The following is a 20,024-nucleotide window of genomic DNA, read 5'->3' as shown; positions in this document are numbered from 1 at the left end:
TACCGAAATCTAAAAAGGATGGGTATGCAAATTACCGATTCGATTAGCATTATGCTAATTGCTTTTTCTACAAACTGATCGTAGTGGCGAACGAAAATCCTTGATTGATAATTATCATGTACTACCTACCGAAATTATGGAGAAACCCCTTCACTGGCTGGCACCATGTCACTATATAATGACGCGCTTGAAATTGTCTAATTAAAATTCCTTAGAAATTATGACGTCAAGGGCGTCTTTAACCGAGAGATTTGGCCAAACAGGATCTAAAACAATTTTTTTTTAATTGCAGATCGAATGTACAGCCGGTTCGAGAAGCAAAGATATGATGGATGGTTTAACAACTTGGCGCATCCCGAATGGGGATCGGTTGGTAAGTGGCGAAAGCGAGAAATTTATTACAACAATTTAATTGATATACAATCTGTAATTATATGCGGATTCGCTCGTAGCACATGCCTGTTTTATAAATAAACTTCACGCATAGCCTGTGTTGTAATAGCAACAATCACCTTGCATTGAATACATAATTTAAATTATGCGGTATGATGAAACGTAATTAATCGGACCTAATTGTTACTAATGTTTGGGTGATATCACTAATTTCACGGTGATTTGTAGGTACGTGCCTGTGCCAATTAATTACACGTGGTATCTATCAGGTTTAGGCAATCTTAATTAATATGGGCTACATTAGAAGATGTTGTTTATAAAATCGTCGTCTATCGTTTATTCATGATCCTTGTGAAATTTTACTCAATTTGAGGTTAGCGTCCTAGTTCTATTCACCTGTTGCTTGATCTTAATTTTGACAAGTTAATTGCCCACTATATTTTAGTTAATTACGTGTGGTTTGTTTTTGCTCTTCAAATTATGCGCAAATATAAGATTTGGTCGTGGGTCAGGGTGAGTCATGCGTCTTGCGGTCACCAATTTGAGGTATGCCAGGTCTGACCTACCGAAAAGCCTTGATCCTCTTGTAGGTTGACCGAGACTGAGGAAAGATGCATGTGTTGGACTTGGCTTGAAAGTCGACAAAAAAACGATAGTCGCAAATTGACCGGAGAAACCACTTTTTGTAATAAATTTATAACCATTTTTCAAGAAAGTTACAAAATCAAAATATGGTACAGTCCTCAAACAAATAAATTTTAGATTTATCGAAGAAATCCAGTTTCCAAAATGATACGAAATGATGCGTGGCCACGTTCTCTATTGCTAGCATCAACAATCTCCTTAAATGTTAAAATTTGAGCACGAAAATGTAATGTCCGTTTTCTCTTTACCAAAATTTATAATTTACATATTAGACTCAGTTAGAAGACTTTCGTGTTTAATATTAAACTGCAGAATGGAAAACTTCTCATAATTAAATCCCTACACGAATTTTATTTACGATGGAATAATTTTGCTTTTACAGTATCAAACAGAAACAAAGCAATTATATCGAAACATTCAAGAATATCTCTATTTTTTCGATTCAAACAACCCAAATTTTTACTAAACAAAATCCCCGAAGAATCCCATCTGTATTGTAAAAAAATACACGGTACCCTATTTATAAGACGTCTACACTATCCTTTAGTCGTCCAACCTTGGAAATTCTGGTTTGCCCTTTAATATTGTTAAAAATTCGCACGGATTAAAATTAAACTTATTTCTTCAACGAGTTTATTTTGTGAGAGATAGGTACTATACACCGTTTATTTTTATGAACGGTAACAGTTTCTCGTGCTCGCTTTCCGCAAATACGTTTCTTGTTATATCTAGACATTCTATTGTTCATGTTCACTATGAAGCGGTAGGTGTTAATTTATCTATGTTTAACAAAATACAAATTTTTGAAACGGCAAAGCGGACACCTGATACACCAAAGAGTCAATAAACTTCCCTTTTTCGAATTTATAACGTTGGTTTACTTTGACTTTCTACACAAAGAAAGTCAATGGTTGGTTGGACCATCCATTTTTTCATTTAAACGTTCTTGATTTTTGTCAGTGTTATCGCCAAACATTTCAACCAAATTTGAGAGGGTTCGGTCGCTCTGTTGTCAATTTATAACCAAAAAATTTTAGAAAAAAGGGCCCCAAAATAAAGGAATATAGTCAACCCTCGTATCTACAGATCAAGATTCCTGATTTTAGTTAGTTCAGACTATACGGCTACACTAACAAAACAAAAGGTTAGTGGATGCGCAGTTTGGACGTAGAAATCAAAAGAGGAAGCATAGAGGGAGGAAGGGGAGAAAGGTGAGACCGCAGATGAGAGAAGGAAACGACAAGGATAATAGATGGAAGTAGCAAGATAAAATTGAGTAGAAAAATGAATAGGAAAATGTAGAATGATTGACATGGACGTACCAATTCGCGAACGTGGATAAAAAAGGAAGAGAGAAAGATGTATATAACTAGCAGTAAAACTAAGCACTCTAGTAAATCTAGGGAATCTGGGAAATCTGGGGAATATTGTGAATCTATGGAATCTTGAGAATCTGGGGTATATAGGGGATCTTTGCAATCTACAGAATCTAGGGAATTTAAAGGATCTCGTGAAGCAAGGGAATGTAGGGAAAATAAGAAATCTAGGTATTCTAGGAATTCTAAGGAATTCCACGGAATCTAGGGATTCTAGGAAATCTAGGGCGTCTATTGAATCTAGGAAATCTATTGAGTCTAGGGAATCTATGCAATTTACGGAATTTTGGGAAATCTGAGGAATGCAGGAAATCTAGAAAATCTAAAGAATGTAGGGAAACTTACGACTGTAGGAAATCTAGGGAGTCTATTGAATCTAGGGAATATAGCGAGCCTAGGGAATCTAGGGAAAATTAAGAATCTTGGAAATCTAGTGAATCTGGGGTACATAAGGAATCTAGTGAATCTAAAGAATATAGATAATCTAACTAGGGAATCTGGGGAATCTAGGGCAACCAAGGACTGTAGGGAGTCTAGGGATTCTAGAGAATTTAGGGAATATGGGGAATATAGAGAATCTTATTAGGAAATGGTGGGAAGACATAACAGGGATAGAGGGATTACGGATATAATTGGAAAAATGGGAATGACAACGTTTAAAACTAAGAAGGTCTAAAAGGTTTCGGGAAAAAAGGCATGATTTCAAACCTATCAGAGAACATAGAGGGGAGTTGTTGACCGAAAAAAGAGTATGAACCATAAATAAGGGTAACGCTGACAGCTCGAAATTTGCATTGATATTTTTTCTGAAATTTCGTTGGGAAGTTTTGGGATTTTAAGGGGTAGAGCAGGTTAGGCACAAGATATCGTAAGCCTGCAGGGTGTCAAATTAGAGAATTGATTCTTTCCGATCATTTGCAGGATAAGTGGAACTGTAAAGAAAGATTTATAAGCCGTGGTGGCAATTAAGAATCGCCGTTATTCTACGTATTTCAATTCAATTGAGTATTGTTTTTGAATAGCTTTAGGAAGCCTTCTGCCTTAGGTTTCGGAGAGTTGTAGACAAAGAGGTATGTTTTAGTTATAAAAAAGTACGTAGCTAAGACTTTATCGTAGCCATAAAATAGATGTACGTCAACAAAGGTCAAAGCATGAGTAATTACAAAGTACGGCCCAAAGCTCATTCATTTCGGGGGGACTTCCACTAAAATTCCTTCTTGGACTTAATCACTAAACGTCATATAAAAAAAACGTGTGGTTAATTAACACCAAATAGGGAGGGAGCTGTATGGGCAGTGTTTTAGGGGGATTCGGGGCAAAAATTTCAAAGTGAACTCACTTTTTGTGACCCCAAAGAATTTCGACAATAGCGGAGGTTACTATTTTATCGGACATTACAGCCTAATTTCACGCGAGTTTTTTAACCAATCTTATCATTGAAAACGAGTGAAAACCACCGGAAGCAAAGGGGATTTCTTCAGTCAAAGTCAAATTAATACAAAGGCGTAAAGAAAATGTCTGTGCCAGTAAAAGGCGAAGGCAATGTTACACTAAACTAGCTTGTGGAAAATGTCTCCCTTTTTATTCGGCAACAAAAAATATTTAAAACCTTCATAAAAGTAGTAAATTGGCGTAGTAACAAACGTTGGAGGTAACCGTTCAGGAAAATTAGTAGAAGAAAAAATTATCAGGCGGATAGGTTCCATACTGTAACTCCACTAGTTAATCTTTCAGTTTAATTTTGGTTCCAAAGTGCTGGGAGTTAGCAAATAAGAACTTCATAATTTGCAAAGGAAGTTATCAGATTAATATTGAGGTAAGTATACAAAATGTTCAATAAATTTTTAAATTGGCAAAGAAACAAAGTAACGTATATAGCCAGACGTTTACCTTTGCCCAGTCAATCGCTGATTAATAATAAGCTTTCATTCGTGGTTTCATAATAGTCAATAGCGTTTCTTAATTTTTTCGAATGCTCAAGCAAACGAATATGGGGCCGCGGAGCATTTAATTACAGAAGGCTAACATAGCGAAGATTGAAGATAAAGTTAGTTATACTAACAAGCACGACAACATCCTTTTGGCACTTTTGTGACTGGTCCAAACCACACGTTGTTATAGTTATAGTTGTTATACCACATTCTTTCGGTTACAATTTGTAATAATCGACTTCTGGGCCACCCAATTTCATTGAGATTGATTTATGCGAAACCAAAAATACCATAGGTATGCCATAACTAGGTAAAATTGTAATCGAAGTTGTTTCAATTTTTATGCGTGACGACATTTACTTGGCATTCAAGATCGCTTTTGGGTGAATAATTTTTTTTTTGCAAACTGGGCCATCGAAGAACCACAAAAATGTCGACATGACCTTGGGACCTATCGATAAGTGTAGATAATTTTACTCTTGGAGCTGATAAAATCGCCCATCAATACAACTGAAAAAAAAAGTTGATTCCCTGTCGATTTGCGATTAAGGACACTCACGATTCCCATCCTGAAACAAACGTGAGTTGGTAATTACATAACAGATGATGTAGGTGCGATGATTTTAATTGAAATGTGCTGTAGGTGGATGTCAATAGTGATTTAAGTGGTAGTAAAGCGAGCGTTCTTGAATTTATTGGATACAATCTAATTAGATAATTAACGACCAGTGAGTTTCCGGAACTTCTTTCAGTGCATCATGCGAGTTGCTCTCGACGAGTACCTGAAATTTTTTACAATTAAGGTAATGTTTGTCTGGGAGATGGGACGGGTACAACCCGAAATTAATTGCGAATCCCCCCCAATTTTATTGTCGATGAAAAGATTGTCATACACAAATTACAGCCAAACCTAAAGAAAAGTACACGAAATGCAAATGGCGGGACTTACAATAAGAGAGAAAAAACGCAATTAAAATCCTCACTCTTTGAGTTTATAGGTGAATCCGTCCTAATTATTGCAGAATCCCCTATCTAATGAATCTTCAAAGATTAATAAACATCGATGATGGCATTTAAAATTCCATGCGTTCTAACCAACACTTTTAGCTGTTTTGCGTGAAACGAACTGGATATGGTTCTCGACAGAGAGCCAGTGAAAATCAACACGCACTGCGCGGTAGAATTGCGTTGTTAAATTCCAACAATAGAGGGGCCCATCAAGGTTACTAGGATCTTTCAACAAGTATAGCTACACCATGAATAAGAATAATGGTTTGTAATAGAGAAAATCAATCGTTACACCCCTTTTCTCCTCCGACAGAAGGGAAACAACACACTCCTTTAAATCCCAACTAATCGATTCATCCACTCATGTTCAACACCAAGGAAAAACCCACAAAACTCCTTCACCAAAACAAACCTAAACCGAATTGAGCTAGCTGAACAGGTGTGAAAAAGGGTTTGTTTAGAAAAACTACGTGGAACCCTTCGCCTAAATAACCTCTGGTACGTTAGACTATACCGGAAAAAGAAAGAAAAATCCGCCCAACATAAAACAGAACAGTAGTATGGAAAAATTTAGAACAAGACAAAGACACAAGAAGAAAGAAGCATATGCAACATAAATATTGAAGTCAAATCGAAAATAAACGTCTAACAATAGTCATCGGGTAGGGTTTGAGATCTTGAAGATTTCCCCTTAGAATCCGTTAACTCATAAGAGAATTACCCAAGTTTACGTCTGACCGTAAATGGTCCTAAGAATCTGGGGGCGAATTTCGCAGAGTAATGTTTAGTGGCATCATACAACGAAAACAGTAGGTTGCAATTGAGGTCCTAAAATTGTGTCGATTATGCATACGTCGAAATTGAAAAAGGCAACGCCTATACACAGTAGAAGCTGTGCAGGGGGCGCGCTTTCTCGGCAACTCAGATTTGCCAATAAGCTGACTTAATGGCAAGGGAACTAACATACTTAGCGTCTCTCAATTGGTCTAAGATTGTGTTAAGGCAAAAGATAAGAGTCTCGCTCAGTTAATGAATTTATCGCTAATGTTCGGAATAATTTCCTTCCTATCACAAAAAGCTACTCCCACAATTTTAGGCAATTTTTAGAATTTTAGTCGCCTGAACTAAAGAAACCTCTTGACGACTCAACGAGCGTTTCTCGGGCCGTTTCCGGAACAGAAACCACAGCTGCGTACCGTAATGCCGACACTTCCAGCGAAACAATTGCCATGGTTCCGGGCAATCACCTCGATTATGGCCTAATCCCTGGCAATTAAAACAAGGAGAATTCAGGAGGTGGTGACTTCAATTGTGAAAATAATCTCTGCATAACTGCAAAATAAACTTTTTCAGTTGGTCCTTGGAGTCCAGCTTAAATTTCATCGTCTTCGAAGGTTCCTTTCTCGGTTTCAAAAAATGTTCTATCGCAGTTTTTGAAGAGATCTGAAATTAGTAACAAATTTGGGATTATGAATTTTCTTCCAACGTTTGGGATTTTGGACGGTGACTATTGAAAGATAAAGAAAATGTGTGATCTTAAAACCTCCCCCAGCAATTAGGTCAGAGAAGAAAGACCATGGGGAATTTACTGGTTTACAACCATACTTTTATGATTGTTGTTTAAATTCCCAAGGTGATTTACCTCTTCTTCTACTCTTACCACAGTTCATCACGATTACGTGGGAAAGTATAATAAATTATTTAAATGCTTTCCAAGAATTAAAACATTGCATATTTAGTGGACTATTGTAAAATGATTGAGATAAAATAGACGTCTATTTCAATTTCAAGGTTAATCACTTAATAGTAAATAAAATTAGTAACATCGTTTGCTTTATTCGGTTAAGTTAAACAAAAAAACCAGATGTGTTTAATAATTAATGTAGGCAAGAAAATAGGTATCATTGGAATTTCTCCGTAATTATGTAACTATTATTGTCATTATATTAATAGATACACTTGGTAACCGGACGTTGGGAGACATCCGTTAGGTAATGGCTTATTCATTAGGTCCCAGAACTGTTTTTGTGAAGCAGTTTTTTGCAATAAACAAATTGCATAAAAAATCATAAAATATTTGTTTTTATTCTTCCGTTTGTTTGGGTTCTTTGGATCGTTTTGTTTCTTCAGATTCTTCTAATCTTTTAAATTATTCAGCTTTTTTAAGTTTTCAGTATACTCTATTCTTCAGGTTATTTTTATTACATTCTTCTCTTTATTCTCGATTTCCGCGGTGTTCACGCGCTTTCAGATCCTAGAATTTCAAGTTCGGTATTCTGTTTTTCCACGTTCTCTTCGATTTCTTCAGATTCTTTTGCCCTTTAGATCCTCTAAAAATCAAATCCTCTGATTTAAAAGTTCCGGAATGGTCCGATTCCTCAGTTTATTTAATTTGTTCATTCTTACGTTTGTTTGAATGATTGTTCCGCTCATTTCGGTGCTCAGATGTTGCCCACTTTCAGTTTCTTTATATTATCTTCAGCCTAATCAGACCTTTTTACCAATCATGTCGAAGTTTAGACGCAAAAGTAAGAAGAGGAGTAGACGAAAGAAAGTGCAGACTATGTGACAACAGAAAATTCAAATATTGTACATTAATCGATGCGGCGAAATTTTCCTCAATTTACAGTTGATATTCTCCTTTTGAAAATTGGATGATGGAAAGCCTTGTGCAAGACAATTAGACCTTTTGTATCGCGTGGATTTGATAGATGATTGCTCGTTGAATGTGAATATTGAGAGACGGTTGACTACTTAACTCAGGAACAAACTGGGCTTAGTGTATTCACTGGAATAATTATCCAATGTTCCCCAATATGGAAACGTAAAAATTACCGTTATAATCTCAGGGTGTTAACATCAAAAACACTAATTACTAGTCTTTAAATTTTACCGGTTGCCGTCTAAATTACAATCTTATCTTATCTTATTTTTCTTCTATTAACTTTAATTTTTTTCTGTTTCTGGATAATTTCTGCATGCACGGCTGATATTTCTAATCGACTTCTTAATGTCTTCCCTCGTTTCTTCTCTTAAATTATCTTACTTACTGCTTTTTGAAGACACGGTACAAATACTGAAATATTCTATGGTAGTATACACAACTAAATTTTAAACCACCACTCTATGGTTTTCAAACTTTATTTAAAATATGAACCCAAATTTGGGTAATTGAGCGTTACATTTACAAAGAAGTAATGCATTTTAATTACTAGAGCCCCTTTTAATGAAACAGCCCCTCTCGTCCTGGAGCTGCTGCAACGAACGACTGGTCATTATCCTGAACTAATCGCTCTGCTGGACTTCTCTACAAATGACGAGCCTTCACTAGGATACAATTAAGAAATCCCCATGATTTCCACCCAATGCTTTTGTTTCTTGCAATATCACTAGATTCACTACATGATTTTTAGCGCATTTTTTAAGAATTTTTAAAACTTTGAACTACTTTTAGGGGGAAGGTCCTAGAGTCCTGGAATTTTGCAATATGCAGCCTATACCTTGAAGGTGTGCTAGACGGTCATTAAATATCGCCGTGTCAATGAATGGGTGGGGGGGGGGGGGCTATGAAGTATTTCCTGGGATGCTGTTTTTGAACGTAAAACGAAATGAAGTTAGCTTGCTAAACGCAGAAAACGCAATACAGACCGGAGGAATGCAAAAACCGCAAACACATTCACGAGCCAATAGCATAGGAAATCTCAAAGAATGTTTAATGAAGAAAAGAGGAAGAGAAGAAGAGGAAAAAGCAAGGGAATAGTTAGAAACTGAACTAGAACAATTACAAAAAAAAACAGCAAAATCTACCGATCAACAAAGACAGAAGAGAAAGAAAAAACAGGGGAAAAACCAGAAAACATGGAGGAAATTAAAAACACGATGATAACCCTTAACAAGAGTATGATGGAAGACAGAAATGACGTCAGAAAAGAAACAACGGAAATGAGAGAAGAGTTTAAAAAGGAAATACAGAAACTGAAGAGGTAAAATCAAGAGAAGGAAGAAAAATGGAACAATGAAAAACGAGGAGGAGACAATAGACAAACTAGAATGGAGACTGGAAAAAGAGGAAAGGATGAAGAAAAAAATTAAGTTATAATTAATGGAGAAGGAGCAAATAATATTAAGGAAACCGACGCAAGAAATGAATTAAATAAATATTTCTACTACAGAAGCCCGTACAATACAAAATAGAGAACGAAAAATGGGGATTCTAATAAAATGTACAGGGCGGCCAAATAAGAGTGCGAGGTACTGTATCTGGAAACCTGTCCATCGTAGAGGCTTGCGGTAAAAAAATTTATTACTAAAACGGCCACGAGAAAAACCTGCAAAATATTTTTAAGTTTCTGCAATGGCCGCTAGGGGGCGTAACTGCAATCTAGAATCTAAAAAAGTTATTTTTCTGTGAATTCCGCTATATTAACCTAACAAAAAAATGTCCGGTCTTTGAAGTTGACGATAATCTGAACCTTTTTTGTTTGACAATTTTTCCTTTTCCTTTTATCTCTAAAAATGAAGTGGCGGGGGGTATTCAAAGGTTTCTGTAAAGAACACCCTGTATCTTCGAAACGGCTGAGCCGATTTAAACAAAGTCGGGTTATTTCAAAAGAGCTACTCTTCACCTACAAATATTATACTATTTGAAGTTTTGTTAGTTTCACATATCACCGCTTGAGAAAATTAACCATTTCTGCCGGTCTAAAAAAGCCCTCAAGCGGCGATATGTGAAACTAACAAAACTTCAAATATTATTATATTTGTAGCTGAATAATAACTCTCTTCAATTAACCTGAGTTTGTTAAAAACGGCTCAATCGTTTCGAAGATACAGGGTGTTCTTTACGAAAACCTTTGAATACCCCCCACTACTTCATTTTTAGAGATACAGGAAAAATTGTCAAACAAAAAAGGTTCAGATTATCGTCGACTTCAAAGACCGGACATTTTTTTGTTAGGTTAATATAGCGGAATTCACAGAAACATCACTTTCTTAGATTCCAGATTGCAGTTACGCCCCCTAGCGGCCATTTCAGAAACTTAAAAATATTTTCCAGGTTTTGCTCGTGGCCGTTTTAGTAATAAATTTTTTTACGGCAAGCCTCTACGATGGATAGATTCTCAGATACAGTACCTCGCATTCTTAATTGGCCGCCTTGTACAAGTTGGGAGGAAGAAAATGGAATCATGAGGATCAGTAATAGGCTATATTATTCTAAATGAAAAAGGGAAAGAACCGAGGAAAGAACACAATACAGAAAACAAACAAAACAAATCTGGACAGAATAAACAATAGAAAAATACATCAGATAGAATTCAAATAAACTGAATGTGATGCTGCACTAGAAGAAATCCAAAAGGCAATAACTAAAGCGGTAACAGAAAAAAACATCAAAAATAAACAACTGGAAACCAGGGAGAAACAAGTGGTGGAACACAGAATGTAAGGAGAAAAAACAAATTACAAAAAAAACCTAATGGATTGGAAAGCAGGAAAAGAAACAGGCAAAGAGTACAGAACAAAGAAGAAAGAATATAAGGATACATGCAAACGCAAAAAAGAAGAATTACAAAAATAGGAGATACAAAGCATCAAAAACGAAAATGAAGTGTGGTAATTTATAAACAAAGGGAAGAAAAATAAAGAAGGAATACGGACGACATTGAAGAAGAAGAAGGGAAAAACTACTTTATACAAAATTTAAACGGACAGACGAGCTTCAGAGGGGAAAAAACAAAAAGAAGTGAAAAGGAGAATGAAGAAATAGGGGAAGAAACAGAGACGATAGAGCACGTGATATACAGATGCAGCAAAACCAAGACGAGCAAAACAGTGAAAGAAGTATTACAGGAAGATGGAAGAGGAATCGACTTGATGAGAAGGACGTTGCAGAGAAGAGAGGAAGCGAAAAGAGAGGAATAAGAATAAAAATTATGTAGCTATATATTTCTGATGTACTACTTAGTATCATATAATATATGCTATGTACATATCTAAGAGTCCCCAAGCCGAAAGGCTAGGGTTAATAAATAAATAAATAACTAAAGAAATTGTTTTCTACCAACTACCGCCCTACTTGCTGGTTCCTTATCAAAATAGTGGGGAGGAGGGGGACGGTACTCTAATGAAAGATCTCAACAAAAGCAATTAATTTCTACCAACCATAGCCTCCTCCTCGACTCCTTATCTTGATGGGATATAAATAATTCCTTATGTATCATGAACATATTATTGTCGGAGGATAGTACTCACAAAGGGTGATTGGGGCGTGTAGAAGAAATATATCTTTTGGTGATATCATAACTTTACGAGCGAATATCTCGAAAACGCTTTGTCGGAGGAAAGTACCCACAAAGGCAGAATAAATTGTCTGGGCGAGACGTATCTATTGCCGATGTCTTCGTCAAGCTGCCCAAATATACACACTGGTACAATCTCATGACCTACATTAGAGCTAGCTAGCGTTCCTTGTTTTTTTTTTCTGTTAGTGCGAAAAGCCTCTGTTCCCATCCCTTCTCTTGAAGCTGGTGCACGAAATAAGCTTCCTGGGTGGTGGTGAAAAAAAATCTCCTCCATGGGCGCCACTATCTCTGGGAATTACGACTTTAGGTAACTCTACCGCTGCTCTCCTGAATGGTCAAGTGGGCGTTTTCTGTTGCAAGCTGTAGGTCAATGCTGTAATTTAACCAAATCTGAGATTTTAATGTTGAACAGTACCGAATTATTAATCTGGGGGGTACAATCGGATACGATACCTACTTGACGCGGCACCTAATGTACAAAAACAAAATGTCTGCGTATTCCTAGCGATTAACTCTACATAAAAACTTAATTGGAAACCATTGACTTTCAATACGATAAGTTGTTTTAAACGGTACAACAATTTATTAATTAATTGCTTTGAATGGGTAATTAACCTACTTAACGGACTGGCATTAAATTGCAATAGTACACCTGTTGCATTAATTACGTTCTTCTTTTCCAGACAGCCATCTGGTACGGAAGGCACCCGCCGCGTACTCGGACGGCGTGTACATGCTGGCCGGCCAGGACCGTCCGAGCCCAAGGCGACTAAGTCAGCTCTTCATGAAGGGCTCGGACGGATTGGGTTCGATGTACAATCGCACCGCGATGCTGGCGTACTTTGGGCAGGTGGTCACGTCGGAGATCGTGATGGCGAGCGAGAGCGGATGCCCGATAGAGATGCATCACATCGACATCGAGAAATGCGACGAGATGTACGACAAGAAGTGTCTGGGCGACAAGTACATTCCCTTCCATCGCGCGGCTTACGATACCAAAACCGGGCAAAGTCCGAACAGCCCGAGGGAGCAGCTTAACCAAGTCACCAGCTGGATCGATGGCAGTTTCATTTACAGTACCAGCGAACCCTGGCTCAACACCATGAGATTATTTAAGAATGGTTCACTGTTAACGGATCACTCCGGACGAATGCCGGTCCGGAACACCATGCGCGTGCCTTTGTTTAACAACCCGGTGCCGGAGGCGATGCGAATGCTCAGCTCGGAGAGGCTCTTCTGTGAGTATGGCGCTTAAATCTGCAAACCTCTTAACTTTACTACAGTGCTAGGAGATCCGAGGAGTAACCAGAATCCGGCCTTGCTCACGTTTAGCATTTTGCTGTTTTTGTGGCACAACGTGGTCGCGAAACGGGTCCAATTGCAAAACGCGGATTGGAGCGACGAAGATGTATTTCAAAAGGCGAGACGGATCGTCGTTGCTAGTCTACAAAATATCATCTACTATGAGTACCTGCCCGCCTTTTTGGGGGAAGACCTTCCTAAGTATGAGGGTTACCAGGAGGAGCTCCACCCGGGAGTAACCCACGCTTTCCAAAGTGCGGCCTTTCGCTTCGGCCACTCTCTAATCCCACCCGGAATGTATCGCCGCGATAACAAGTGCAACTACCGGCAGACGGCAATTGGCCACATGGCGCTTCGCTTGTGCTCCACTTGGTGGGACTCTAATGTAAGCAGCTCGGCCTTTACTGACGCGTTGTAACCCTTTGTTCCTAGGGAATCCTAACTCACAACACCATAGAGGAGTTGTTAATGGGAATGACGTCGCAGTTATCAGAACGGGAAGACTCGGTGCTTTGCCCCGACGTCCGCGAGAAACTCTTCGGGCCCATGGAGTTCTCGCGTCGCGATCTGGGCGCGTTGAACATCATGCGAGGGCGCGATAACGGTCTTCCCGACTACAACACGGTGCGCGCGTACTACAAACTCAAAAGGGTCACCTCCTGGAGGGAAATCAACCCGAAGCTGTTCGACCGCAATCCCGAACTGCTCGGCTTGCTGGTCGCCACCTACTCCAACAGATTGGACAACATAGACCTGTACATCGGGGGAATGCTAGAGAGTTACGGACGACCTGGCGAGCTCTTCCGGGCGATTATTAGGGAGCAGTTTATTCGATTGAGGGCGTCGGATCGATTCTGGTTTGAAAACTTGGATAACGAGTGAGTGCGGTGGATGGGTGCGTTGTTGTGATTTTCTTCTAGAATTTTTACAGAGGAGGAGGTCGAGGAGATACGTAAGATCACTTTGTGGGACGTAATCGTGAACTCGACCGAGATCGGGCCCGATGACATTCAACGCAAGGTCTTCTACTGGACGGATGGCGATCCTTGTCCTCAACCTATGCAGCTCAACACGACCATGTTGGAACCGTGCAAGCACATTCATGGATACGATTACTTTGAGGTATAGCTTTTGATTGAGAGGTCTCATCGAAAAAGTACGAATTGTTTTGGATTATACGCACCAAAATTAATAAGAAAAAGTGTTTTCCCGAGAAATTTTGGTGCAGTCGATGTTTTGTAAAAAAGGAAGGTTACACACTGCCTTTTTTTGAGCCCCGAAAAAAAAATTGTCTCAGATCGACCCGGAAAAAAAATTTTTATTATAGAATGTGACCTGTAGAATCCATAATTTCAAACAGCTCCAAGATTGGGCTACTAGTTCTAAAGTTACAGCCCTTTAAATTTTCTTTCGAAATTGGTTTCTAGTCTAACTGGATTATTGTCCTCAGTTTAAATTTTGGGAAAATGTGGACACTTTGTCCGTTCCCAATTTCGTTTTGCGGGGGGGTCCGGCACAGTACTGAGCTGAGGATTTGCTAAAAGGCAGCGTTGGTTGAATCTCCCCCCGCTCTAAAACAAAAGTGAATATTTCGGCGGCGAGTTGCCTTGGGGGCGAGTACTCCAAAGGTCTTATTTAAATCGGTACCTATACGCACTTATCGAGGACCCCTTCAAATCTTTGGATTTCAACGCTGTAGCCTGTTGTGCCTCAAGAATAATCATCTATTGATAACGGAACATTATAGAGCCAGTTATCTAAATGACCTTTGAACGGCTTTAAGAGGTTTCAAAATGCTTGAATACCTCGCACAAGACCTTAAATGTTCAGGCCTTATTTTTGAATGTTTTTAAAGGCCTCCAAAGGTTTTCTAAAATCCATCTAATGACTCTCTAGGTGTCTCTTGGTGGCTTATGGAAACACTTCAATATGCTCTTAGAGGCTCTAAAACCCTTGGGGTCTTTTGAAAACCTTTGGAAACTTTCAAAGTTGGTAACGCACCTTAGAGGTCTTTTGAAGGTTTTTGCAAACTTTTGGAGACTCTCAAGGCTTAAAACATCCTAAAGATAAAGTTATGAAAGCCCCAAAGTAGGGATTCTGGGCGCCTTACAAAAACTTTTTTTTGTGAATTTGGTAATGCGACACTTCAATAAAATGAGTTCTTTCGATAGGGCAACGAGCTCGTTTACATCTACGCCTGCGTGTTCCTGGGTTTTGTTCCGATACTGTGCGCGGCCGCCGGCTACGGCGTTGTCAAGTTGCAAAACAAGCGTCGCAGGAGGCTGAAAATTGAGCAGGAGGAGTTGCGGCAACGGGCCGAAGGAAAACTGCCCTACGATAACATCATGGTCCAGGAGTGGTTGCACGCGAATCACAAGCGCCTGGTGAAGATCAAGTTCGGGCCGGACGCGGTGCTCAGTATAGTGGGGCGCAAGGGCGAAAAGTTGCGCACGATCGAGCTGAAAGGGGCCGACGCGATTACGGTCGAGGAGTCGCACGACACGACGCGAGGGAAGAAGAAGCCCTTCCTGCTCATTCGTATTCCGAAGGATTACGATCTTGTTTTGGAATTTGACAGCGTTGGTTCCCGAAAGAAGTTCATCGGGAAGTTTGAGGTGTTTTTGAATTCGTATAAGAAGAATTTGATTTGCACAGAGGTGAGGGTGACGCTGATGCGGCTGGTGGTATGTAATTACTCTTTTAGGTGGCACGCGAAATAATGCTGGCCAAAGCTGAAACCAAAGAGCGAAGGCAGAGGAAGTTGGAGCATTTCTTTCGCGAGGCCTACGCGCTCACCTTCGGCTTACGACCGGGGGAGCGTCGCAGACGTTCAGATGCCAGCGTTGATGAGGAGGTGGTGACCGTGATGCGTACCTCTTTGTCTAAAACTGAGTTCGCAAGTGCTTTGGGAATGAAGGCTGACGCCGTTTTTGTTCGGAAAATGTTTAACATCGTCGATAAGGACGGGGACCTGCGAATATCGTTCCAGGTACCTACTTTAGCTTACTTTGATTCCATATTGTAAGATCTTCCGTAGGAATTCCTAGACACTGTGGTCCTATTTTCACGTGGCAAAACTGAAGACAAACTTCGCATAATCTTTGATATGTGCGATAACGACAGTAACGGGGTCATCGATAAAGGCGAACTGTCAGAGATGCTAAGGTCACTCGTGGAAATCGCTAGGACCACGAGTCTCTCGGACGAGCACGTCACTGAGTTAATCGATGGAATGTTCCAAGACGCCGGATTGGAGCGGAAAGATGTACTGACGTACGCCGATTTTAAAGAAATGATGAAAGAGTACAAGGGGGATTTTGTCGCTATTGGCTTAGATTGCAAGGGGGCCAAACAAAATTTCCTGGACACATCTACCAACATAGCAAGGTGAGTTGCCATTCCATGTTACCCAGTCGACTATTAGTTTTTTTAGAATGACCAGCTTTCATATTGAACCATCCTGGGAAACCGAGCAGAACTACCTGCAAAAGAAATGGAACAGCGTCACGACCTTCCTAGAAGAAAACCGCCAAAACATCTTCTATCTTTTCTTGTTTTACGTCATTACAATTGCGCTATTCGTTGAGAGATTTATTCGTAAGTACACCACGAGGAAGTTGAATCTCCAGTAAACCACTTGCAGATTACTCCTTCATGGCGGAGCACACTGACCTGCGCCATATCATGGGTGTGGGAATCGCAATCACCCGAGGCTCCGCAGCTTCTCTGTCGTTCTGCTACTGCATCCTACTTCTGACGATGTCGCGCAATTTTCTAACCAAACTGAAAGAGTTCTCCGTTCAACAGTACATCCCCCTAGACTCCCACATTCAATTCCACAAGATAGCCGCCTGCACCGCCCTATTCTTCTCTTTGCTGCACACGGTTGGGCACATAGTAAACTTCTACCACGTTTCCACGCAGCCAGTCGAAAATCTCAAGTGCTTAACAAACGAAGTGCGATTCCCCTCAGACTACAAACCCAGCATCACCTTCTGGCTCTTCCAGACCATCACCGGTAAGCTGCCACCAGCTCATTAGCACACTAATCGCTCTTGCAGGTGTTACCGGAATAATGCTTTTCATAATCATGTGCATTATCGTAGTCTTCGCGCACCCAGTCATCAGAAAGAAGGCTTACAAGTTTTTCTGGGCCACCCACACGTTGTACATCCCCCTGTACTTGCTCTGTCTCATTCACGGTCTCGCGAAGTTGACCGGCGAACCTCGCTTTTGGATCTTCTTCATGGGACCCGGCGCGCTTTTCATTCTCGACAAGGTGGTCAGCTTCAGAACGCGCTACATTCCGCTGGACGTAATCGAGACCGAACTGCTTCCCTCGGACGTCATCAAGATCAAGTTCTACCGTCCGCCTAATTTGAAGTACCTGTCCGGCCAGTGGGTGCGTTTAGCGTGCACGGCCTTCAAGCCTCAAGAGTTCCACTCGTTCACGCTGACGTCGGCGCCGCACGAGAACTTCCTGTCGTGTCACATCAAGGCGCACGGGCCGTGGACGTGGAAGCTGAGGAATTACTTCGACCCGTGCAACTATAATCCGGAGAATACCCCGAAGATACTACTCGAAGGGCCGTTTGGCGGAGGTAACCAGGATTGGTACAAGTTTGAGGTTGCAGTAATGGTCGGTGGTGGTATCGGTGTGACGCCTTACGCTTCCATTTTGAACGATTTGGTCTTTGGAACGTCCACGAACCGCTACTCTGGGGTCGCGTGCAAGAAGGTGTACTTCTTGTGGATTTGTCCCTCTCACAAGCACTTCGAGTGGTTCATTGACGTGCTGAGGGACGTGGAGAAGAAGGACGTTACAAGCGTTTTGGAGATACACATATTTATAACACAATTCTTCCACAAATTCGACTTGAGGACCACCATGCTGGTGAGTATTACGCTCTGCTACATAACCATTAATGGTCGCTTTGTAGTACATTTGCGAGAATCACTTCCAAAGACTGTCAAAGACCTCAATGTTTACCGGCCTCAAGGCCGTTAATCACTTCGGTCGCCCCGACATGACGTCGTTCCTAAAGTTCGTGCAAAAGAAGCACAGCTACGTAAGATTGCTGGACGATAAGCATGACGTTAATCGCTGTATTTTAGGTCAGCAAAATCGGAGTCTTCAGTTGTGGTCCGAGGCCTTTGACGAAGAGCGTGATGTCAGCGTGTGATGACGTCAACAAGAGTAGGAAGTACCCATATTTCATACATCACTTTGAGAATTTTGGTTAGACTGCCTTTTTATATTTGTAGTTTAGTTTGATTTATTTATTGTTTGTACATAATATACAATACTTAGATGTTTTTTAATGAAAATTTGTACATAAATTACTTTTTCTATTATGAGGAGCGTTATTGTGATACGTAGATCAATATATTTTTCGAATTTTTGTTTGGTTTGGAATCCCATCGTCGGAATTGAGTTTAACCAATTCTAGATTCTGCTTGTTTAACCCCCCCGCCAATATAGCCAGGGTATTGGGTTGCATTTTCCAAAAAGAGAAGAGCTAGTCGACGAAAAAGACATTTTCCTGTTCTAAATACACTTGTAGAAATTTGCGGTTAATTTCGTACTGCCAAACAGTAAAAAAATCATATCTTCTCCTATTTTCCTTGATGGCGTTTCCTCTAATTATATTTCTAAACTATAATATACTATGACTATATGAACTATATCTATTTTTACACGTTTCTTGTACCTTCTATTTTAGGTAATGGTTTCATTCTTTTGTCTGTCTAATCCATCGTCATTTGTTCGTAGATAGCTTGGTGCAAAGTTTATTCTGGAAATCCTCTTTCCCTCTTCACGGCAATTAATGATGCTAATAAGTTGATGGTAATATCGACATTGGTTTTACGTGGTAGATTACCAAATAAAAGGTCCCACTATCAAGATGTATCGTTAATGTGTGTTGTATGAACGGTATTTTGCAAACTTGCAGGGAGTGCGTTAACATGCAGCCCCGCCAGGCGATGAATCGCTCATATTCTTCAAATAAAGCGGAACCTTTGTGAATGTACCTTGCTCCGGGTTTTTCGGAAGTGCTAGTCTTACCTGACAACTCGTTTCATTGTAGATAATGTTTCCAGACCTCCTACCATCGTTTGGAATATAATTGCCCTTAATAGGCTATTATTTGCCTCCCCCATAATCCTTGAGGGTTACTATTATAAGTAAAATCAAATGGGACATTTTAAGGTTATCAGAGGCTATTATTGCAAGACTGTTAAACAACGAGAAAATAATTAGAAGTTTCTTGTCGGTTCTTCCTGTTCTTGATATGGTCTTGATACCAAACTTAAAGTTACCACGCGGTAGGTTATTTTCCCAAACTAGAATTCACGTGGAGTATCGTAAGTTGTAAAACGTCGATCCAAGATGGTTCTTCTTCTTGGCGGGCTATCTATTTCTATTTTCCTTTTTTGCATACCCTGCTCTTGCACTTCCTATTTTAATTTTTAAAATTAACTCTACCAGCTGTTGGTCCGATTCCGTCTTTGTTCCTACCATAAATTAGCGACTTCACTGTTTTACCGTATGTGTGTAATGTCTCTCCATCTTTCTCTTGTTCATGGCCCATCCTCTTTTTTCTATCAGGTTGAATAGCAATTCCCCTCTCTGTTGCGTTTCTCTTATTTTTCCTTATCCATTATTTAGCGGAAGAGAAAAGCAATGCAAGCTTTATAGGGCAGTCGATGGTGTCCGTCTGTCCCCCTGTTCGTCTGTCCGTGAACACTGTCAAGAGTAATACCCCTATTGAAAATGGGTCAAATTCAATGACGTCACAAACTTGACACCCCAAATCTCCAATGTTAATTTAGTGATCAATATTCTTATTACGCCCTACTATTTGATTGCGCGTCTTTTACCTTAGCTCTACCTGTAACATGTCTTCCATCCATTCCTCTATGTTTTTCTCTCTCTTTTCCTTCTACCATCTCTACTCATGATATAGATATTGCTGTCTGAACCACCTGGTTGCCCAGTATGGCCCACACATCAATACAAGGTACTGAAATATCACGCAGAACAGGGCTAATATTTTTTAACCGCA

At 40.0% G+C, this 20,024-nt stretch overlaps 1 protein-coding gene across 1 annotated transcript; it reads left to right on the top strand.

Moving 5' to 3' along the window:
- The first annotated feature begins 293 nt into the window (after positions 1–293).
- Positions 294–18,312, top strand: LOC116181099 (dual oxidase). The gene is made up of 13 exons (XM_031501366.1): positions 294–373; positions 12,339–12,893; positions 12,939–13,342; positions 13,390–13,835; positions 13,878–14,079; positions 15,129–15,614; positions 15,662–15,946; positions 15,995–16,344; positions 16,391–16,554; positions 16,601–16,975; positions 17,019–17,851; positions 17,898–18,026; positions 18,073–18,312. Exons 1-13 carry the CDS (start codon positions 298–300, stop codon positions 18,199–18,201), a joined length of 4,434 nt encoding a protein of 1,477 aa, XP_031357226.1. The 5' UTR covers positions 294–297; the 3' UTR covers positions 18,202–18,312.
- Positions 18,313–20,024: the final 1,712 nt, after the last annotated feature.

This window comes from Photinus pyralis, unplaced genomic scaffold (genome assembly GCF_008802855.1).
Source record: "Photinus pyralis isolate 1611_PpyrPB1 unplaced genomic scaffold, Ppyr1.3 Ppyr1.4_LG9, whole genome shotgun sequence".
Lineage (NCBI taxonomy): Eukaryota > Metazoa > Arthropoda > Insecta > Coleoptera > Lampyridae > Photinus > Photinus pyralis.
This window is presented reverse-complemented; position numbering and strand designations above follow the sequence as displayed.